The following is a 24,133-nucleotide window of genomic DNA, read 5'->3' on the forward strand; positions in this document are numbered from 1 at the left end:
TGGTTATCATGGTGATAAATCCAGGACAGCCTTGGTTCTCCCTGGGCACCTCTTGGCTGTCCTGGTGTTTGGCACTTAGAGGCCAGATGCAGTCTGTGGGTGTTCCTTGGTTTTACACGTTGCTACTGGGAGGTATCAACCCTCCATCTGCCTAGAGTTAACCAAGGCACAGAGCTGCGTAGCCAAGACTGAGCTGAGGTGACTTTGGCTGTGTCCCCACATGGTGCTGGGCAGAGGCAGGGCTGCATCCCAGAGTGCCTGCTCCCAGCTGCTGACCCAACCTGCTGATGGCTGGTTTTGGAGCTGAGATAGAGGGTCCCCATTCCCTAGGTATCACAAGAAGATATTTGCAAAGCGCACTTTGCCATTGCGTAATTTGAGGTTTGCAGCTATAATTAATATAACAGCATGCAGATACCAAAGGAAGTTACCGAGAATGCTTGTTCGCAGCTATGATTCCTCGTGCCTGTCAAGTGTCATTGCTAGTGATCAGGGCCAGCTTGGTGATCTGAGAGCAGCCATCATTTGAAGTGAGACCACCCTGGAGTGCTGACATAAGGAAGCAGTCAAGCAGGCTGCAGCCCATTGTGAATCTGTAGCCTCCGGCTGCACCGGAGCAGCTTCGTGCGGTGAGGCAGGACTACTTCATCTTCCTTTGGAGCAGTCGTACTGCTATTTCTCGTCTCCTAAGAACTAACAAGCTCAGGGCTTCGCAACACTTTGCAACTGTGTGTACAGCCTCTGCTGCTGGGAGCTGAAACTGCCAGACTTGTGTCTGCTCTCCTGCAGATGCTTGGGCTGTTTCTTCTTTCACTTGCACACTGGGGACTTGTATTTGGATCAGGAAAATCTGCATTGAGTTCTCATTAATATTATGAAATTCCAAGTGATCATTAGACCTAGCAGTCAGACAACTCTGAAGTCCTGAGGGCTATGGCTTTCTTAAGAGTTACTGTTTTGAGCCCTGGTGAGAAGTCAAGTGCCTGCAGTTTTGACACTTCCACCACCATGAAGATGCTCTAATAGGCAGAGTGTATTCTAGGACACGTCTTCCCCTTCAGTGCATCTGCCCACCCGGCTGTGTGCCTGAGAGACTGTGAGAAGCATCTGCTTTGCCCGATTGACACATAGGTTGCAACAAGCCTGATAATTCTGTGGTGAACTTCAGAAAGGAGAAATTTTCATATTTGTTTAGCAGCACCCCTTCCTTACAGATGAATGGGATTTAAGGGCAGATGGTTGAGTGCTCTGAAAAGCTGAGACTTGCAAAACACATAGCTTTGGCTTTTCTACCCTATAGCCTCTTGTCTGTCTTTAGGGATATGACAAAAGGCTGCTTACTCTCTGCTGGGCAGAGATATCAGTTCCCTGCTGACCTTTAGTTTAATGCTATATTTTGGGTGTTAGTTATATTTTACTAGAGGCAGATTTTCACAGCAGTCTGGGAATTAGAATTGTTTATTTCTTCCAAAGCACTAAGGGAAAAAGTCTCTTCTATTTTAATAAGAACATTTCTCTTGACTTTTTAAATTCCCATTATCTTTCTATCCCAATTTTTTTTTCTTTTTGGTTGTTGAAAACTTTCTGTTAGAAAATTGGATAATTTCCACAAAAAATTAAGCCTGTGATTCTTTGATTACCTGCTTGCACTTCAAAATGGCACTGTTTGGAGCTGAAGTGCTATTTTCTAGCATGGGTTGGTCTGCTGGGTAAGATCCCCTATCCTGAGAACATTTGCTTTCTTCTTGGTAGTCAATAACGGGATTCATTTTAGAATTGCTGCTTCACAGTGGGATGCAAAGTCCTTCCAAGGGTAGAGAAAGAAGATGAGAACAGAATTCCCATATATCTGAAACACTGCTCCTTTCAGGCACTGAGGTGCCATTTTGAATTTCAAGGAATTGTTGAACCATAGATTTCATGTATTACTTTTTCCGTGAAACGTTCTGTGAAGAGTGCATATTCTTGGTGAAGGTGTTGTTTAGTTGAAAACCCAGTTTTCACTATGAAACTTTTATCTCTACCCTTGGGATTCCTGTGGAGGTTGAGAGGATGGAGTTAAAAAGCATTTAAAAGAAAAAGAAGAGAGGAAAAAGGAAGAGAAAAACAACTCTGACAAAATCAAACCAAAAAGCACTTGCCTGTATGCAGTGTTGCTCAGATGAGATGTGGATAAACAGGAGGTCCTGATTGCATTTAAGATCTGGGGTGACAGTTCTGATGTCTCAGAAATACCTTCCTTCATGAATTTGCTTTGCAATTCAATTGTGGATGCAGTCGTCTTTAGGTTTTCTCCTGCACTGTTACCATCGTTGTTGTAGGCGATAACTTGAAGAATGAAAAGGTCTGTAGTCTTTTACGCTGACTCTCTGCACAGAAATATCACCCAGGTGCAGTGACTGGAATGAGGATTCCCCCCATTTTTCCCTTATACCAGAACTGAAGCATTAGAGATTTTATTTATAGATAGACCTTCCAGCTAAGGGATTTGAACAGTAGTTGCAAACAGCATTAAGCAGAAATAAAGTTACGGTGCTCAGTTAAAGAGAAGATGGTTTTGCAGGCTAGTTTTCCAGTTGTAATAGAGTCAAAATGGAGGGGCAGTCCAAATCACTAAAGCTGTAAAAGCCAAAAGCTTGCCGCACCTCTCATACCTAGTCATGCCTCTGAACTTGGCCGATCAGAATGAGAAATGTTTAGAGGTATTTGGAGAGTCAGGAGCTCTGAAAGCTAAATCTAATTATATTTGTTTGTTTCTGTGCAGCTTCTTGGGGATGAAGCGCAGCAACTGTTTATGAGCTGGCAGAGAGCAATGCTGCGTTGCAGTTCAGGTTAATGAAGGAAGAAGTTAATTGTGACTGTAATATTGAAATTGCAGAGGAATGCATCTACCTGACTGGAAACTAGCTAGCACGTTGGGAGTGACACCTCCTCTTACAGAAGTTGGAGATCCTAAATGAGCGCAAGTCGCTTTGACCTCCTCTTTATTTCTTCTTGCTCACTTGGAGAGTAATTGAGAGCTGTCCTGGCCTAACCCTGTCCTGGCCTCGTGTATCTCCAAGGGGAATTCCTCAGCTGTGATTGGAGCCTCAGGGCAGAACCACGGTCCAAACTGATTTTGTTTTTGCCATCATTTCTTAGTTCATTTGATCCCACAGCATTTTGTTTTCTTCTTATCCATCAAATGTGTGATAGGCTGATGAGGCAGAGGTTCCAGCATGCACCTGATGCTTGATAACCCAGCCTGAACTGAGCTGCCATCCTTTGCCACGGCTCCCATTAGTCATCTGCTGCTTTTTCCTAAGATTGCATCCCAAGCTATCGGTGAGGAACTGAGCTCTGGAGTATCCTAAAGCCATTTGGCAGATGGAAGGTTTCTTTGGACCCTTTTTCCTTTTTATGCTGACACTGTGATAGACTGCATGTGCTGCAAACTGACACTTGCTGGTGTGATCTCAGAGAACATATTTCTAACACAAAGGCAATGGGGCTGAGTTAGAGCCACAGGGCAGGAGTGATAGAACTAGTTGTTTCTACTGTCTTTTATCCCTAATCTTTCCCTTCAGCCCAATGAAATACAGTTACTAAATAGCTCTTGGTTTTGCAGCTGCCATTAACAGGGCCTAAATTACCTGAGCTGCAAATGGAGTTGTAATTGTCTCTTCGTGCACCCCTTCTCTCGTCCTGTTGAGCTGCGTATGATGTTCCTGTGCTTCTCAGCACTCCAAAAACCATGCCACCCAGTCCAGAGCCTATGTGGGCAGAACCTGCCTACTGCTATTCAGGAAAGTCTGTAGCTCTGAAACACAGCATCTGGGTTAGCTGAGCTCAGATTGTCTGCCCTGGTTATACCAGTGGATTGTACAAATGTGACTACGATCTGGTTAACATCGCAGTGTATTCTGTCTCGTAAATACACTTCAGGGACAGTCACTGTCAGTCTCCAGAACTGACAATTTAAATAGAGTAATAAAATGCGAATGAAGAAGTGATATTTTTCTTCACTTACTGATGAAGCAAAGATGATTTCCTCAAGGTCACTGACAACATCCATGGCAGAGTCAGAGGATATGTGACATGATGTGTTTTATCTACAAGGTGCAGTCTTGTGAGCTGTTGTGCATGGGATTGTCTCTACTTGTCTGATTAATTCAGCTTGAATTTGTCACCTGAGAAAAGAGAGAATTTTTGTAAATGTTTGCAGAAGAATGACCTGAAACTGTGCGAAAGAAATCTCTTGAGTTACAGATGTGTTGTAATATTTGGAGAAGAGGATTTTAGGAATTTTTCCTTTCGAAGGGATTTTTATTGTCTCTTTTGAATTCAGAAAAGTCACGTTTTCAGAGTAGGTTTCTCTGACCTTTTTCCTACGTAAGAAATATATTTTCCCGATGCTGGATGACTTAGTTTATTAGTGTTTTACGCATGGTTCAAGATCAATGAATGGGAGATGTTGGGATGTAAAGGCAAAATATGAGTGTTATTAGAATACTCTTAAAATATAGGGTCTTTTTCAGTATGCCCAAATAGGTTTGTGTGTGTTTGTTTGGTTTTTTTGATTGTTTTAATGATTATTATTACTATGTTTGGGGATTGTGTCTCCTTGTGGATCTTTGTAGTCAAGGGGCTCCTGTGAGAGAGTGCTCTGCCCTGCCGCAGCCTGGGACTGTGGGGCCTGGCATGTCAGATGCCCCACTGGGACCTGACCTGACCTGTAGGCTCCTGCACGTAAAGAAAGAACAAACTACTATCTGTTTGTTTGCAGGTTTTAATTTTACTACTTCTGACTTGACATAAATCATAGAGATAAATGGAGGTCGTATAGCATCTGTGGTCTGGGATATGACCATTTGTCAGCACAGACAGCACAGAATTGGGACCCAAGCTTATGAGAGATCCCCAACGGGAGTTTTCCCCTTTCTTAAACAGGGACAATCTGGTCGTTGTACTCCAGGGAAGGCTGTCCCTCGGTATCTGTGAACATGGAAACTGGACATTCTTGGGGCTTTTTCAGTTAGTTCTCTGAAAAAGCAGATGCATTAAAGGAACAAACAAAAACCCTGAAACCCCAGGGAGCCTCGCCCACTGCTCATCAGCTGTTTCTAAAAATAAACACAACTGAGATAATTAACCAAATGCTCATATATGACATTATTTAATGGGGGTGGAGGGGAGAGGGGTAGAAGAGAGATGGGTGTCTGTTTCTGTTTATACCTGCCTTAAAGATATTACATTGAAAGCCATCGTTTCAGTGTTCATGAAGAAAAAAGTTCATATACTATGAAATTCCAGAATTAGGGTTGCCTGTGTGTGCCTTTATGCATCTGCATTTCATGTCTCTGTACTTATGCATTCCAAGAGCTTTTACTTGCATTTTTCATAGGTTTCTGAACTCATTTAATACACTTTTGGTTAGTGCTGAGGTAAGTATTGAAAGCGAATGGAAACCTAATGCAGGATTTAATTAATAAAGATAGGGAATAAAATGAGGGCTGTCTAAGTTGGCTTTATGAAAAATGTTTTGTTAAATGAACGTCATTTTAGTCTTCACAGATATTGCAAGTCTGGTAGATAAAAGTAAGCATGTAGACACAAGATGTTTAAGTAAAATAAGAAAAAAGCAGTCAGACACTGCTATGTCATTTATCCACCAAGAACTGGAACTGTGATCCTGAAATGCCTGCTTAGATGCTGCCTGGGGCTTTGGGAAAAAATTGGCCACTTGAATGAAAGCAGGCACATATTTTAGGAAAAGGCAAATCAGAATTCAAACACCTTGGACTTGACTTATTTACCATGCACACTTCCCTGAGGTTGCTTTGTGTGCAAAAACTGAGTGGGTGAGCAGTGTTTGGCGCTGTTTGTGATGGTAAACACTTTATCATCACATCATCCTAAAAAAACCCAAGATGGGTTGAGGAGGGTATTACTCCACTTCATTGTCTACTGGAGTGGCTGGAGAGTTAAATTGCGAGGGGGAAAGGTGGGAGAAACCCAAGCCAATATGTCAGCTTTGTTTTTCTAGGACTTGCAAATAATGTTGGGGGAAAAAAGTCTAGTTATCAGGTAAGACTCACCCTGGCAGGATACTGGTGCACATCTATGACAGGGCTGCCTTATGTCTGGCTTCCAGAAGTCAGTCCACCTCTCCTGTTGCTCTCTCTGCCTGCTTCACCTTGTATTGCTACAGTCAGGGCCCTACAGAGCCTTAGGGATGGTACGAGGTTGAAAAGAGAAGAGGTGGTATAAAGCTGGAAAGGTCACATCCACATTTAGATCTGGACTTCCGAGAGTTGGCTGTCAGTATTTAATAAAGAGGTAGTTTGCTCTAATTTAGCTAGCAAGTGTTAAAGGACAGATCAGAAGTTATAATATCCACTAAAATAAAGCTGCAATTTTGCCACTTAGCATGGCCATTGCTTTTATGAAGTGAGCAGAGTGGACCTGTGTGAGCTTCCAGAGTGCCCTGCCTTGGTTACAGGGGCAAAGAGGGACTGTCAGGATGCATCACCGTGCGAGGGGCTGTCTGTACTTAACACCCAGCCTGTTAGCAGGGTGGGCATAGCTGCAGATCCTGGTATAGGGCAGGTTTATGAGACTTCCTTCCTTTCTCCACCCTCCCTACCTCTGTATGAAACATGGCCATCTCCTTTACTGCTGCAGCTCCAATAATATATTAATTTATGAAGTATGAAAAATGAGGTAGTTTTGAATTAACGAGGAGGGGAATGGTGCTTCACAGATAGCAGGATAATCAATCAATAATAATGAGTCAGCATGTCCTGTTATTAAAAAGGAGGAAAAATAATAGAATGGGTGGAAAGCAGCTCTTGGAAAAGGGGCAGGTGGGTCTTTTGAAGACTGCATAATGCTCTGACCTTGATCTTTAGTGATATGAGCTGGTTCAAAAAAACACAGTTGTTTTTCTTTAAGGCAGATCACCGCCCCGCCAACCCCAATCCTCAAGCCCAGCAATCTGTAGCAAAATGTCATTTTATTTCATTCTTTTCCAAAGTGAAGAATAAAGAAATCCAGCATTACTCACTGAGTAAATTATTATTCTTAGTAGAATAGGTTAGTAGCATCTGCAGGGTACATGCTGGTGGTTGAAGGGTCAGGACACTGTCTCACTTTCTGCCATATATGCGCATCTACCTCTTACAGTGTAAGTGCAGTAACTCTGACTTCAGCTCTGATGTGATTAACTTTGTGTAAAATGCTTTATCCCAAGCAGCACTGTGGATCCTTTTGCCAATTGATTCCTAAACCAAAGTGTCAGGGTTGTGCTGCAGGTGAAACCTTTGTCCCCTTTTCAATTCCCTTTCTTCTTACACTAGTTCTTCAGGACACTGCGGTGACCAGGGCTTATATATGTACATGGAAGGATACGGAAAGGAAAGTATGTGATTTTTCCCAAGGCTGCGAGGTATCAATGACCCTGTTGGAACAGGACATAGCGCCTGTGGTTCACAGTCACTGGGGCAGTCGCTCACCTTCTTGGTGTGTAATCGCAGACAAGAATTCTACCATAAACCTGCAAGGATTGTATCACTGGAAGCTAATTTTGCAAATGTAACAGAAAATGTCAAAGCCGGTGAGCTGGTAGTTGTGAATCCTGATCCTAAGTCCTGAACCTTCCCATATATTAGGATCTCTGGCACTTGAGTTAGTGTGCAGAGCTTGCAACCACAGTGTATAGCTTAGAGCTGAGTGCTCCTGTGCAGAGCACTGCAATGCCATCATGTTTTGTAACTTTAACCTTTAATTTTTGGGGGCCTCAGCCTTCCATCCAGAAAATGGATAGACCTTCTCCTACCTCCTCGTCTTCCTCCAGTGGGGGGATGTTAGGAGAAGTACGTTAGGGACAGTGAGGGACACGAGTAATAGATGCCAGGTAAGTAAATTGAGATAGATCGTTAGCATCTGGATGTGAACATTGATAAAGCTGACTGTTGTCCATGTTCTCTCTGCAATCTGACTAAAAAGCAGAAAAATAAAGTGTGTAAGCAGAGGAGAAGCAATGATGCATTTAAAATTGTATTCAGGTTTAATGGCCTCAAGGGAGATACATAATACAATTTTTATTTTTCTAAAGAGTCATGAAACACTCTACTGTCCTCAAATGAAATAGACTGCTGTATACGGGCTGCAAAAGTTTACCCCATGAGTAACTATCCATGCACATCTCTTTGTTTTCTGTAATGCGGCAACTACTGTGAGTAAACTTATTCCCACATGTAAAATGTTCTCCCAAGTGAGACCTATAATCAGAGGAGTGTTTTTATATAAATGGTGTTCTCAGTTCCAGCAGCTGTGGTGCACACAGCCTCTCCTTACTGATAACATTATTTTCTGTAACTATTTCTGCTTACACGGTAAGTTACCATAATGGTGAAAATTACTTTGTAGTTCTATGGAGAATAGCACAACCATGCATTTACTCAAATAATATATAATTATAACAGTGAATGCTGCTTTTCTCTTTCTGTGCACACAGTTTGGGATCAGAGCTGTTCTGTGTCACTAGAAAAAGCTGTTGACCGCAAAACAATGTGTCAGATGTTGCAACAGTTAGGGATTTGCTATGTAGAATCGAGAAGAGTAAAAAGGCATCTTGTAGAACTATGCAATGCAGAAATACCAGACTCCAGAGCAAAGCACAATATAGGTCAGAAGCTTTACGTTTCTCTTCTGATTTGGTGTTTGTTTTTCCTGTGGAAGCACTGGTTGTTGCCTAAGGTCACCAGCCCGGGTTCCTTCTGCTTCTGGTCCAGGCCCAGTCATAGAAGTGCTGGTCAAACTGAATATATAGAAAACCAGCCATAAGTGGTGATGCTTGTAACCCATTTGGCAATTTGTAGAGGGGAACTATGCATGAACATACCGTGATATGCAAAAGCTTTTGGCAAAATAGCTGAACAGCATGCAGCACAAAAGTGGCCTCAGGAAGGTGGGATTACTGTGGCAGAGGACATTGCTCTGATGATCTGTGGGGAGCTGGAGAATGTGCAGTTCTAACAAGAGTATAATGGAGTAACCTTGGGTAAACTCTGCCTTGCTGTGACAATGAAAAGGATTTACAACCAAGCATGTGGCTCTTGCCAATCAGTCACTCTTTGCCAGGTCAAAAACATGCTTTTTGGATGGCTTCCATCCCCACTGGCACCTGAAATTTAACAAGCAAATGCTTGCTGTGCCTTGTAATTAAAAATGAAAAGTACATGTGTCCAGTGCCAAAAAGACAAGAGAAAGCAGGGAGACATGTTGTTCTGACCTGCTTAGCAGTAAAACAAAGATGAGACGTTCTGCTTTGTTGGGTCTAGTACGATGGCTTATTCCACTCCTGTGCATGCAAAGTGGATCCAGCCTGAGATTTGGCATTGTGGGCAGGTTAGGACGGCAGCCTTAGAGTATCTGAGTTCTTTTCCCAGCTCTGATTTTGCCTAAGCCTTACAGCCATGATATATTTTCATTTCCCACCTGCTAAGGAGGATGGCAGAGTGGTTTTCCTTGAGGGGCTCTTGTCCTGTATCCAATTTAGCCTTGATTTGCTCCTGATACTCAGGGCATCCTGCAAGGTGCACCTGTGCTCTTCTGCAGCTGCTGGAGGTGGTAATTAAATGAAGCACGCTCTCCATAGGGGATGGGGTGTGTGAGCTTGGAATTCTGTGAAGTGTTTTGTTTTGGTATGGCAATTTATGACAGGTATGGCTGCAATGCCTGTTTTAATTTTGTACAAATCTGAACAATTAATTGTAATTGTAATCTGCATATAATTAGATATGAGAAACAATAGAGGTCAGAAAGATTAATGAGGGTTATTCACTGTAAACAAGCATGGTGGGCTGATGTGCATCTCCTTAGAGAAGGCGAGGTGGTGCTGGTCCTCATTTGACGTGCTTTTACTAATCTCTTTTCTCAGAGTTAATCATGTAAGATATCTCTTCTATGGATTTTCAGAGAGGAGGATGATAGATAATCATTCTTTTGCCACCAAACTGCTCTATCTCAGAGTCTCAAACTGCTCTATCTCAGAGTCTTCTGAAAGTCTTTCTGGCATCTCCATCCTTTTTAGTCTTTACAAGAAGCAAATGAAAGAATTACTGAGATGCTGTAATCTTAAATGTGTACTCTTCCCTGACTGAGCTAACTGTATGTAGCACGTGCTGGGACTATATATTCCAATTGCATGTTTAGTGTCTGAGTGTAATACTAGTATCTCATGCATGTAGATTATTCATCCTTATAGGCCAGACTTACGCTCCCTTGAACTACTGGTTCCAAGTTCTGTTGAGACAAGGCACATACTGGGTTGGTTGTAGCTAAACCTCTTAGTTTTATTTCTGACAGTACCAGGATTCTGCTGAGGGGCTTTTCAAGTTAACAGTGAACCTGGGATGCTTGATCCTGGTGGGGAGAGTGTGCTGTTTGGACAGCAGATTTATGCTTACATCATTTCTGATTCACAAAATGGTCTCAGTATCTACACAGAATATTGTTGTGGTATGACTTACAAAACTTATGATGAAACTTGCTCTGAATTTTGAAGGTGGGCTGTCTAAATATATGTAAAAAGGGGACAGCAGAATAATTACATATTGCATTTCAGAAGAGGGTTTGATATTCATGAAAATGACCAAGCACCCCAGCGATGTCTTCTTTTGTATTGCAGTATCACCAGAAGACCCTGCTGGTTTATGTAAAAAAAAAAAAAAAAAAAAATCATTTTATAGCTTATTACTTTCTACCTTGTAATGGTCCTCTTCTTTCATGTACCCTCTACAAAAGACAAAACATTCTACAAATACATAGGACCTGCGTGTAACCTGAACAGCATGATGTGCTCTGATCATTCTCTCTCAATGCTGGAAAGATGGAGAACCCACAGATGGGGTCCCCCTGACATTAATGTCAGAGATCTATGCTGTCTTCTCAACCCAACTTACTGGAGTAGAGAGCTGCCATCTCAAGCACAGATGGAGGAATCTATGGAGGAGGTCCTTCACAGGAGTTGGATGCTTACAGAAGCAGCTGTTGATATCTGGAAAGTTCAGTGACAAGCAATTGGATTCTGTGGAGTAGAGGTTGGTTTGTAATTACAGAGAAGTCCTGATGGGAAGGAATTTCTGGAGAGAGGTTAGCATGAAGTGCCTGAAAGGTCTTGAGAGAGCTGTTTGGTTCTTTGGTCACGGTATATATAATGCAGACCCAATGCAAAAATCTCAGGAAACTCTATTTCATTGCTCAGTTTCTATGGGTGCCTGACTCATTTTTCATTTTCCAATAATAAATACAGTAGTGAAAGTCACCTTTAACGCTTAAAGATTGCTTGGATTTTATGGGATTGTATTGAAGTGAGTGCCAAGGTATAAAAGCCTTATGGTTGAGGTACTTTTATAACACATGCTTCATAAACCCGTATAAAGTGAGTGCCGTGCACTTCATCCTTTACGATTACAGCGTTATGGTTCTGAGAAATGGTGATCTGGTGCTATATTCATTAATTAAATCTGTTATTAATGTTAAATTTCGGGCAATAAGAAGTGAAGTTACAAGAAGTTGAAATGGGGTAGGTCCAGACAATTTATCTCTCATGAAAGCTCAGTGCACATTTACTGCTTGACTGATGCCCACAGATTATCCTTAACATTAAGGAAGTTTTTGAGCTATGTGAAGCAAGAAGGAGCCCCAAATCTGGGCTACTCTGTAACACAAGGGATTGCAATGAGTGTTTTCCTTTTGGGGCGCAAAGTTAGTGATTATGTGGAAGCTGTTGCCCTCTTCGTGGCTGTTGTCTTTGGCTTCCCAGAGAGCAGATGTCCTTCTTGTCACGGCTGCTGATCACTAAGTTGCTTTACTTGTATGCAAATAAATAGGATTTCTCTCTAGGGTCGATTTTTATCACATTTTTTCCAGTCTGACTGATTTGCTGGTCTTGGTGACTGGAAAGTAGAGGTTGGCTTCCTTTTCCCCTGATTATTGCAGGAGTCAGTATATCTACAGGGCAGTGAGCAGGTATCTAGCCATTTCTGAGCATCTTCTGTAAAAGTTTGTGTAAAGTTAAGGTGTGTTTTCTAAACTGGTGCAAATCATGCAAAGATATTTTTAGCTTAATGCTGATTTATATGGGTGTTACTTCTGCTGGTAAGTAGACAGTTACTTGTGACGCCAGTGCATTTTTGTCTCAGAGGGGTTTGAGCTGATTTAATTAAACTGAAGTTTTTTAATTGAACTGACATGTGGTGAGGAAGGAAGAAAAAAGGATGAGATTTTCTTTGCAATGAGTTGCATCTGTCCTCCATGGGATTGGCATAGAAGGGCTTCAGGTATGCTGTGTAGCTGTGTTCTAAGAGGTTAAGGTTGTGTATATACCTCTGAGGGCATCCTTTAGCCTGCTGGACAAGTAAAGTGCAGTAATGATGTAGGAGAGAGGAAGAATGGAAGGGGAATGAATAACCAAGTATTTGCCAGTGAGAAATTTCAGATGGTCAAACATTTAAATGAAAATGCTCCAGCAGTAAAAAATTACTTTTCCCATAAGGGAGTTCCAAACTATTTGCATTGAACATACTTGTGATGAACTGATGTTTTGAGGGAAGAAAATGATTTTTCTATCTTTAAGCCTTTAGATGTCATTTGGTTTTGGTTTTTCAGTTTCAAAAGGAGGAAAGGACATAATACATCCAAACAAAGCAAAAAATCCTCTGTTTGCATTGACATTTCAGCATAAATTGTTGAAACTTTTTGGCTTTTTAAACTCAAAGCTAATACAGAACTTTGGGAAGTAGGCTTAGCTCCGGAGGTCTTGTGGGACCATACAATCCTTTAAATGTTTTAAATCAAAATGGGAAAGCAAAAAAAACCAAACCCCAAAACAGAAAATTCTTTTTAAAATCAGATTTGTGTTTTCCTGTTGTTGATGTAAATGTAGCCTGGCTTTAAGAAGGACCTAAAGTTTTTTTTTTTATGAAGGACCTGAAGTGCTTCTGAGTTGAGGGTCTAGTGGGAGGAGGCCAAAAAAAAAAAAAGCCTTTTCACGTGTAAGCTGAGCACATTCAATATGGAAATCACTATGAAGCTGTAAACATTCTGTAAAAGTTTCTGGTTTTTGCAGCAGTGTTTGTGGCAGAACTACCTTTTCAGTTGCAGGAGAAGACAATGCAGTGCTACAGAGCAAATTGCTAATACTTTGCTAAGGAGCCTTAGGTGGTTTGTAGGTGGATTTTTTTTTTTTTTAACTGTTTTGTTTATTTCTTTTTAGAATAGCACTTTATATAGGCGAATGAGAATGTGACTGGGACCTCTGAAAAGGACTGCTTATGAAAAGCGCATTAAAATGAAGAGGAAAATCAGAAGGCAGTACACAATGGTTTAATGCTATCTACTTATTTCTGGGAACAAAAGACATTTATTTTAAACCTGTCGTCTTTATTCATTTACTGGGATGCTTCCTGCTAATGTAGCTCAGTGGTACTACTGCTACAGATATTGTACCTATAAAACTTCTCCGTGCTGATTTAGAGAGATGTGCTTTGGTAATTTACAGCGAAAATTTATGTTGGCTGAGGAAAATAAAAGGATTTAATGAAAAGTAATATTAATAAAAGTGCCTTTTATGTGGCATGTTGTTTCATTTTTTGTCCAGAGATAGTTTATTAAAAGATTCAGCTGTGTACGAAACAGATGTCTGTTGTGCCGGGATAACACAGAACCAGGGAGCAAAAGCGGTGATAAAGCTTTTGAATCTGATGCTATGGGTACAGGTAATATGATGGGCAGGTGGGGGTGGTTGTTCTTGTGCCTTGGGTGCAGAAGAGGAAGGATAGCGGTGATGTGCCAAGCAGGCCTGTTCAAGTGGGGGCAGAGCCGTGAAGGGTGCCGGGAGAAGAACTGAGTGCCAAGCTATAGGGGAGTCTTTGGCATAACTGCAATAGGCAGATTCAGGCAGATATGAGCTCAGGCTACCTGTACCCTACCAAGCCAGTAGAGCCTGGGCATGTTGTAGTGTTGTGCCTGTGAGAAGTGTGCTAGCTCATTATGGGTGTGGTTCAATATTCCAGATCACAGTTGTCTTTGTGCCTGGCTAGCTTGGAGCAGAGGAAGAGGAATGTGTCACCATCTGGACTCACCCATCTGGACATAGCCTATGTGAAACCAATACTGAGTAAGGTGTTTGCATTAACCCAGTGACGCACCTGGGATTTTAATCAGGGTAGCAGGAACTCAGATTCTTAGTTACAAATCCTGCCTTAGTTTTTATTATATTAGCCCCATCAGAAGGCATGCTGTTTTAGTGGATTTGTGCTGTGATGTGGTGTGACTTTCCTTCCTCCCCACTTCTGCATTTGTTCAGAGCTCCTTTTAGGGTCCTATACTCTCTCCAGCAAATCTGAGTGACTCTTAGCTACTTCTATGGTTTGTGTACCAAATACGCCACGGCAGGTATAGGTATGACACCTACCTTCCTTGTTCTTTCTGCCTGCAGCCTGTGCTTATTTCCTGGGATAAATCCCCTTGAGGTGTTCAGAGCTGGATGTGTTTCCTGATCACGTGCCAAAGATCTCAGTCTGTACATCGTAGTTTATGTTGTTCTTGCAAAGTGGCCTCTCCAAATCATCTCCCTTCTATGTGCTTCCCCGGCTGGTGTCTGGTGTTCTGCTGAACTGGAGTTCATTCAGAACAGCTCTCTCTGTGTCATCATTGTCCCCAGAGCTCCTGCTTTAAAGGAGATACACCACGTACCAGGCAGCTCTCTTCCTCTGCATTCATCTGCTAAGGAGCTACCTGAAGTTCAGTCTGATTTTCAGCCTGGTTTGTTTTGTCTGGTGCTTGCCATTCATTGTCGACTGAATTTTGGAGGTCAGGCTATAGCATCCAGAGGAAAAACTATGTAGTATAAACCACCTCATCTTGAGTATGTCTTCAAGGACTTACCCTTAGCAGTAATCAATCCTGACTCCTCTTCCCCTCTCCACTTAAACTAGAGAAGGCAGCAAATGAAAATAATATTCTATGTGTGTGTGTGTATATTCTAGAATGTAGAAAGGTGAAATGTAATTTCCTTTTTAATAAAGGCTGCCATTTAATTTAATATTATAGAAAATGATTAGATCTTAAAAACCTATAAATTACGTTTGACAACTCTCTGGTGCTCCTTTGCTGTTCTTTGTGGCAATTATAAATGGCAACACAGGGTGCTGGCAGAAATGCTCATTCTGACTGGAGTTTGTTTATTGGTTCTTAATGAAAAGTGATTAATCTAAATCACTACTGAGGTGGAACCTTTGCCCTGGTCCCATAATGAGAAGTGGCAGTGTCAGGCCTTTGACAAATGTTCTGCTATTTCCCCTACCAAAAGTTGTCCCCTTCCCCCATAGCTTCCAGCAGAAAAAAGACAATAAATAAATAAAAGAAAAGCCCAGAGTCTCTCACTCTTCTTTTCCTGCTTGCCACATAACAAAACTGTGGACCAGTCCTAGCTGCATGACTGGTGGTGGCCTTTTGTTTTTCACTCCCATTGAGCCTCCTGTTTCTTCCATCCTGCTTTGTGTAGGATCAGCCTTGCCTGGGAGGATGGATGACAACAGAGACGTTGGGTGTGTTCTTTTCTCCATTTGAATAATGGAGAGTTGATATCAGAACTGGGTGAAGGGTGGTGGGTGACTCATGCGATGGCACTTACAACAGGGTATGACTGTTGTTAGACTCTTCCAGCTTTCCCTCTAGCTGTTAATTTTCCTAGCTTGATGGTTTTATTATTTGATCTTGCAACCACTGTTATGCTTCCAGAGGAACAAATTGCCTGGCTTTGTGAACCATCTGGTGGAAACATCACCTTTTCCATCTCATCTGACCCATTTCTTGAACTATCCACCGAAGTGTTGCAGATCGTGTGTGAAAGGGCAGAGTGGATGTTTTGCGTGTGTACCACATCAAGTCTATGCAACTGTTAGCTGTCTTGTGCTCCTTATCTGAGGGCAGGACTCTAACAGTGACCTTTTAATATACAGCATTATTAACTTTGTAACCTTCTGCGACATCAGGTGGAAAATCTTTTTATTCCTGAAGTATCCTTCTTTTTAAATGTAAGATCTCTCTGGAAAATCTTGTTATATTGGCAATCTTACATCCTTCTTCCATTCTACAGATGCAAGCAATTTTTACTAAAGTATGTTACAGTTCTGTCTGGCACAGGCAATATGCTTTAGATGAACAGGGGTGTACTTGGGGGACAAAATGTCTTTGAAGTCTAAGTCACCAGTGACAGAAAAAATATCTTGAAATAGCGGGGAAACCTTTCTTGTTTGGAGCAAAATGAAATACATATTTTGATCTGATTAGAAAGAAGAAATGTACCAAAGCTCCCTTCTAGGTGGAAGCCATTGGGACCTATTCTCAAGACTAATTCCCAGGGAGTCAGTTGCCTGTGGGGATGTTTCTCATTTCCCATGCTGTGCACCACAGCACAATGCAAGTGCACTTCTTCAGGACTTGTGGCGTGGCTTTCTATGGGAACAGGTGGAGATTGCTTTATGAGGCTGGTAAGCGGTGTATGTGAGGGATGTTAAAGGAGCTCTGAGCTCAAGCTGGATTCATACAGGTGGTTTCACCCTAGGACGACATTCAGTTCTAGTTTTAAAGGCCCTTTTCATTTCTTAATGGAAAGGATCAGAAACCATTTGCATTATATTCACTTTCCCTTGGTGACTTCATGGAGTTAACGAGGTGCTTAAGATGAAACAAGCGCTGAAATTTTTTGCTTGATCAAGGTCTAACATACCAAGGGTCTTACCATTCCTTGTAACTGATTTTTCCTGTCAAAATTAATGTGTTTCCCTATCGTAGTCTTGAAGTTGGAGCTCTGTGAAGTTGGATAAGAAAAGTTAACATGGACATGTGAGTGTAACAAAACTGCAGTGGATCTCAGCTAGCTGATCATTGTGCAGCTAGCTAAAAAAGGCAGTTCCTGGATCTAAAAAAAAAGCAGTTTCTATATTTGTTTCAGCTACTGTATCAATAACCTGCTGTGTTTAGCACAGCTCTAATTTATTTCCCACTGTTTGCCTTTATTTTATGGTACTGGCATTTGCTTTAATGTGATGTCGTTTTCTGCAGATGTTAATAAGATGGTGTTAATGTTTCCACAACATTTTTCTTGATAACATTTATGTAGAGCATGCCATCTGATAATGTGGAATCAACCCATTTTAAAATATTGGTAATAATTTTCTAATTAAAATTAGAGGCTCAGAAGTGTTTTCCTCCCTGTACAAATTGAGGTCATATGTTTTCCCGTGCTTGGGGAAAATTATGTGTTCACTGAGTGAATGAATATCTCCTATGGTATAAATTGGAAGCATGATATATGAGATCGTGTATCAATGTTTGCACACACACACGTGGACTATTTTCAGATGCCAGTAGCTGATCCAGGTAGGCGTTCTGTGTTTCCAGTGAGGTGATGCTCTCATTGGTACCTCTGCAAGCTGCTAAATAATAAGCCTTAAATCTCAGGGGTGCCCTGTTTTGTACTTTTGGAGAGAGTATTCCATATTTGGGAAGAGAGGTGGTAGATTGGAAAGGGACCATGTAAGCCTGGTGTGGCTGTCTGAAGTTGCTATACACAACCAAAATCAGCTTCAATATCAACGTAGCATTTTTCATTCTTGCTGGGCTTTCTGAATTTATCTGGATAAAACTAAAATGAAAAAAAGGAATCATTGAATGAATCCCCAAATAAAACGGAAGTGAAACACCAAAAAAAAAACCCCTATTTGGGAAATCCTATGGGCTGTTTACACTGTTGAGCAATGTTCTGAATATATCTAGTAGGAATCAGTGCTGTATGACCTCACTTTTAAATGATGTTCAGTTCCACTTTTCCATTAACACTCTTTTCCCTCCATTTTTTGATTTAGATCATGCTTCTTAGTGATCCAGAGATTGAGAGCAGCATCCTTATCAGCTCTGATGAAGGGGCTACCTACCAGAAGTACCGTCTAAACTTCTATATCCAGAGCTTGCTCTTCCACCCCAAGGAGGAGGAGTGGATCTTAGCCTACAGTCTGGATCAAAAGGTGAGCAATTGACTTCATATTTCAATGATTCTTGAGCCAGGTGTTGAAGGGGATAGTGTCTAGAACCATGCACTGCCAGAGATGGTGAAGAAATTATGGTGGTCTTTGCTGCTCTCGCATTGCCAGTTTAAATGTGCTCAAAACCCACCCAGTGACTCCAAAGCAAACTTGCTAAGTTGTACAGTGATCATGATGGGTATGGAAACTTTAGTAGTGGTGATGGTACAAAAGATGAAAAGAATCTGAGATTTGGCATGACATATGGAGCTGTTCTAAAAATCTATCAATTTGTAGGCCTTGGTGATTGCTGAGCTGTCTTTGAGAATCGAGCATTCGGGCTGAGTTGGTCTGTAACAGCTGGCTGTTGCTCATGAAGGGATGCTCTTCCTGCTTGCAAACTGAACTCAGTTATCTGGAAATCAGTGAGCAGCAACAGATGACAAACTCCTCTGTGCCGTTTTTAAGTCACTTTGCAGTGCCTTCTGTTAGTGATACAACTCTTAAGTCTGTTACTTTGTCCTTAGCAAGCCTGCTCTTACTCATCTGTCTTGAAAGATGCTGAGCAATGCAGGTGCTATGTGACTTGTAAAGTGTTGTGGCTATAGAGCGTGTGCTTCAGTTCTGGAACAGGAGTCCCCACTACAGCCCAAAGCTAAGACAAAGACCAGATGATCAAGTTACAAATTTTAGAAAGCCTAAAACTTGCCGAGCTTTTATCTTTCCTCTCTTCCATTTCTGTCGTCCATAGACTCTGGAAAGTAAAAACACGCTGAATAGCCACTTTAAGTTTTTTGCATTAATCTGTCAAGTGTGCGTGTGTGTGTGTGTGTTCTGGCTGGGATTTCTAATTCCTACAGTTATTTTTGAGGTTTTCTAAACTAGTCAGTCTCACATCCCTGCTATAAGGACAATACACCCAAAATATTGTGCCTCTTGTATTTGACAAAATTTCCTTTGAAAGGCCAGTGCAAGTCTTTACCCAGGTAGTTACTGAGAGTATAATCAAATAATCTACTACCTCCGTACTTCCCAGTGTAACCTTTCCATCCACTTGTTAACAGAATGCTATGGCAGGCACCAGGTGGTTTGCTGCTATGCTACTGATGATGCTTGAGTGACATTTGCAAGCACAAAGCTATTGTAAATACACTCCTTTCATAGTAGCACATCCTTACTGTATGAAGGAGTTAGTCAAATGTCAAATAGTTTTGTGCACTCAAATGTTCAGCGTAACAGGGATTTTGAAGTAGGCTAGGAAGACCAATCTATTTATTTGATGTCATGGAATGGTTTGATGCTACTTTTAAACTGGAGGTAAAGATTTTAAATGGTACTGGTGTTTGTACAAAGACAGCCCTGAAAGAAACAGACATCTGATGAGGCACTCATGGATGTGAGAAGCCAGATATGATGTGCTGAGTATGCGTTTGCAAAGAGATCCAGCTGTAGTGAGTGCGGAGCATCTGCTCTTGGATTGAAACACTGTACTTCTATTTCCAGTGCTTTGTACTCTTTTTATGACATGTTAGCCACTGGAAGGAGAAATCAAAATACAAAGTATGCACATGCACTTGACTGTGAGGTTGTAATTATGCTCCCCTGGTCCAGTACAGCAATAGTGGCTCAGGAGCATTTTTGCTTCTGCTCCTTCAAACTAATGCATCTGAGTGCCCACCTCAGCTGTTCTCTTCTGCTCAGAACAGCTCCAAGGAAAATGACCTGTGAGTTAGAAATACCCTGAGGCTGCTTGCATTTTATCCCAGGAACTGAACAAATTTGTCCACAGTGTAAGAGGAAAGATGAGGCGCTCTGCAGCTTGTTGGTCAAATGGAAATGAAGCAACGTGAAGTTCAGGCTTTGCCTTTATGTCTGCCTTTGCGTTCAAGGCCACTCATGATGCTTTTCTTCAGTGTTCAGAAAGATGGCCTCAAGTGCTGAAAGTTGATCCTTGAGTAGAACCATGGAGGCAGCACTTTTCCCAGTTGAAGTGTTTGCTTAACGTAACCCGGGTATAGATTGTGCTCAGCCACATCTTGGCTTAGTAAGAGCTGTAAAAGAATTGTCACTCTGGCTCAGGATCATGCAGCTTCACTACGGTTACTGTTGATACTGAGATAATGGGCAGTGCTGTTAGAGCACAAAGGCAGTGCTATAGATTGTGACAGCAGTGCTATGTGAAGTCCCCAGATTGTGACAGCAGTGCTATGTGAAGTCTTCTGAAAGGCCAGTGTAATACATTACTGCCTGTCTGGAAACCGGAGTACTGCCACAGCTGAGTGGGAACCAGAGGTCAGCCATGACCTTCTGTTAGATGGGTGTTAGGCCAATGAGAAGATGAAAGTGTCTTTTAGGCTAAAAATCCTAAATCCTTAAGTAGCTTCATTAGGTCTTGTGCATCTTCATAAGACTGTTGTGGTTATTGTCCTCTCTTGTTCTCTAGAAGCCAGATCTGGATCTCACACCTTCCCACACTGCTATGCCATGCCCTCTCTCCTAGCTGTGATGATGGGATCATGCCAGTGGCAATGATCATTTGATCTCTCTGCTGCTGACCAGAAGAGAGGTATCAAGAGCTCCTAAAATAAGCGGCTAGAGAGGCTCCAGTAGTGCTCTGCAGTTGAGAAGGCTGTCCAAAGAGATGCCATGCTGTTGCCAGGGGCTAATTCTCCAACTGCAGCCTGGTTCTGCTGGTACTCCGCTGTCTGTTTTTGTGCCCATTTTCCTGTGAGGCAGCATGAAGTTGCCTGGCACAAAATCAGTGGTGCTGGATCAAATAGTGCTTGCTTTCTCACTTAATGTATCCAGGTTTTTGGGATACAAGTGCTCTGAAACACTTTTGATTTAAATGCGTGAAAGGGCAATAAAATAGAAAGTTTATCATTAGTCTCTGTAACCTGCAGGTAATATTCATCCTCAGATACTGTAACAAGGAAGGTGTCGATGAAAGTCAGTGGCTTGCTGTATGTTCAGTGGTGCAGCCACTCCTACAGTGGGAGACCATACTCTTCCACCTCTCTAAGCTTTAAAAGTGTGTTTGACATTTAAAGTCTATTTTTAGTGACTATTTTAGAGGCAGATTTAAAAATGCAAATAACTCTGAAAAATCAAATACATACAATTTGACTCCCAACAATAGGAACTATTAAGGGAAGATCTAATCCATCCTCTCATAACTGTGAATGTGTAAACAAGTTTGCAAATTTAATTTAATTTCTTAAATTAAAAAATAACTTTTAGATTAATATTTATTTTATTATTTTTATTTCAATTAAAAATAATAATATGATGTTGTAAGCAAGCTGTGGTCAACTTGGAAATTAATGAGGCTGATGAATCTGAAAATCCATTTTGCCTAGTATGTTGTTCCACACAGTAAAATGAAATATCAACAGCTAGTGCCCTACAAATAATTGATTTGGTCTCTGTCTAGATCAAAAGATTTTAAAATTGTTTTATGTATAAAAACAGAAAACAATATTAAAGTTTTTGTGTAAAATAAAAATAGTCAGTGTATTGGATCTTCCTGTTAGAAAGTTTTCCTCTGAGGTCTTCTGACCTGCAGTTCCATGGCTGTGATTCAAGCCTCTTTTTTAATCATTCTTTTATCCTAAGCATCCCTCCTTCTTTTTAGCTAACTTCTACACATTTGACAACAATATTAGTCTATTTATCCAGTTGATTAAAAAAACGACCAACCAACTAAAAAAACCCAACACATTTTGAATTCTGTCCTCTAACAGAATTATTATCCTTTCCAGGTTGGTGTTTTAGAAGGTGTATTCGCTATTCTAAGACAGTAGCGAATAAATGAAATAATGTAGAACTCTGTGACACCCTTGTGGAACCACAGTCTTTACATGTCCCCTGCAGTTTGACAGCGGCCAAGTGATAACTGTTTTCAGAATATGGTATCCCGGTTAGGTTTTTACCAGCTAATAGTAACTTCCCACAGTCTTTTAGGTTGCTTAGGAGAATGCTATGAGACCTCAGACTGAGTGTATGTATCCGTGATATGCAAGGGTTGTCCTCTCTTTCCTGAGCAAGTGATGCCTTCCTGCGCTAATATTCCAGTTGTGAATTTTCTCAGCCAGACACTGTTATGCCACTATTATGTGTAATTTTGATCATAAGTTTATGCTTCCATCTTCTCCTGCTGGCTCTCTCTTACTCTCAGCCTTGATGTTCAGGCGTTGCAGGATGCTCTGCAGATTATTGTTCTTCTCACTGCTCCTCGTTATAGCCTTGTTGTTGAATAACCCCACTGCCCTAGCTTATCCCTTGCACGGGTCTGTTTTTATACTACCTGTGGACTTTTACTACCAGTCTCACGTGAGTCAAGTTTAAAGCCCAAGCCTCACAACAGCAATCTTATGTCCAAAAATGACTTTCCTCTTCCTTAAGAGAAGGAGCCCATCTCTTCCCAACAGAACTTCTCCTTGAAATGTGACTTCATAGCTGAGAAAGCCAAAGGCTTTCTGACAATGTTGTCTCTTCCATCAGCTGAAATAATTGAATACAGCATCAGTTCAGTCCCCAAAGTTTTTATTACCAGTCCCACATGGGTATTTTCCCTCTTTTTCCGGCTTGGGGCTATTCCCAGGAGCAAGGGAGAAGATTCAGCGAGAAGGATGGAGCCCTGCAGGCTTTCTGAAAGATATTTTGCTGTGTGGCTGCTGGTTACTTCGTTCATTTAAGGACAAATCACAGCCACCATTTGTTTTCTCTTTGGAGTATCCAAAGAATTATTGAGGATACTTCCTCAGTATGAGTTGACACAGTGTATTGTTCCTGTTCTTAATTTTTGTAGCCAATTACGACCCTCCTCTGCCTTGCTAACTCTCTTGTATTATCAATTAAATGCAGTATGCATGAGCCAAGAAATCTGTTTGTGTGGGCATGAATGTGTAGCAAGTTTGTAGACCCTAATGTCTTCTCACAACATATAAAGCATAGACAGGAGGAATTTTTGCAGGGCTTTAAGCAAGCATGGATGGGTGTACTACTCCCCCCTAAGCAGCCATGTGGCATTGTGCAATTATCAGGCCCTGGGAGATTAATTGCATCTTGTGAGTTGAAAACCTTGGATCCCTTCCCAGTGGCTTTGTGTGTGTCTACTTTATTGACAAAATAGTGCAATCTGATGTGTGCACATGTTGGTTCTGTTAATGGCCCCCTGTGGCCTTTGACAGAAGGTGGACACTATGTAAATGTTATAGCCAATTTTGCTGCAAGTCAGGCTGGGTCTCACTAGTAGTGTCCGTATTGGCACTTGGATATATGAGCCGATGCAATGGGAAAATGGGGCTTCATCCTCCACTTTTCACAGGTTTTTGCAGAAAATATATAGGAAGCCATTTTAAATGGCCCTTGTATCAAAGTGTGATGGGAAGGGGAATATATGAAAAAGGTGTGATATTCTCTGTTGGAAAGTATTGGAAACTGCTTTATGGAGTGATGTGAAAGCTCGGAGTCTACCGGCATATAATGAGGTATAGTTTTCGTTGCTGCCATTCATAGTGGCTGGGGATGAAGAGCTTGAATTGGTCTTGCATTTCTGATACTAATATTTCAAGTGCCTCATCATTTGTCTCATTTATCCAAGGAACCAACTAATTCTCAATAAGCTCAACTTTCTACACCCCAATACCCCTCTGGGGAATGGATCGGTCTGGAGGTGGAAATGGAGGGGAGTTTCCAGCTCCATGGAATTTCTCTTGCAATGACACTGAAACTTCTTTCAGAAGTGCACAACTCTCTTGCATGAATATTTTTTTTAAAAGACAATTTAAAAAAAAAGAGAGAAAATATTAGGGAAATAGGGAGAGAGATATTTAAAATATTTCAAATCACCATTTTTAAGAGGAAAAAAACTGTGCAAAGAGATACAGTTCCACCTGTTCCTTACAGGCCAAACTGTGATTTGGAACCTGCTGGGAATAGGTGAGAGACTGAATAATTCAATTACAGACCAATTTAAATTCCTCAGCCACACCATTATGAATTTGAGAACATTGGATAAACAAGAAGTTTGGCTATCAGTGGCTTCTCCCTCCATA

General features: G+C 41.4%; 1 protein-coding gene across 1 annotated transcript in view; it reads left to right on the plus strand.

Annotated features, from left to right (window-relative positions):
* Positions 1 to 24,133, plus strand: part of SORCS3 (sortilin-related VPS10 domain containing receptor 3) — a 224,577-nt gene that overhangs the window by 66,377 nt on the left and 134,067 nt on the right. The window contains exon 5 of the mRNA XM_009328454.1: positions 17,919 to 18,077. Within this exon, the coding sequence (XP_009326729.1) occupies positions 17,919 to 18,077 (159 nt within the window). The remainder of the gene's footprint in view (positions 1 to 17,918; positions 18,078 to 24,133) is intronic.

This window comes from Pygoscelis adeliae, unplaced genomic scaffold, assembly GCF_000699105.1.
Source record: "Pygoscelis adeliae isolate BGI_AS28 unplaced genomic scaffold, ASM69910v1 Scaffold317, whole genome shotgun sequence".
Classification (NCBI taxonomy): Eukaryota; Metazoa; Chordata; class Aves; order Sphenisciformes; family Spheniscidae; genus Pygoscelis; species Pygoscelis adeliae.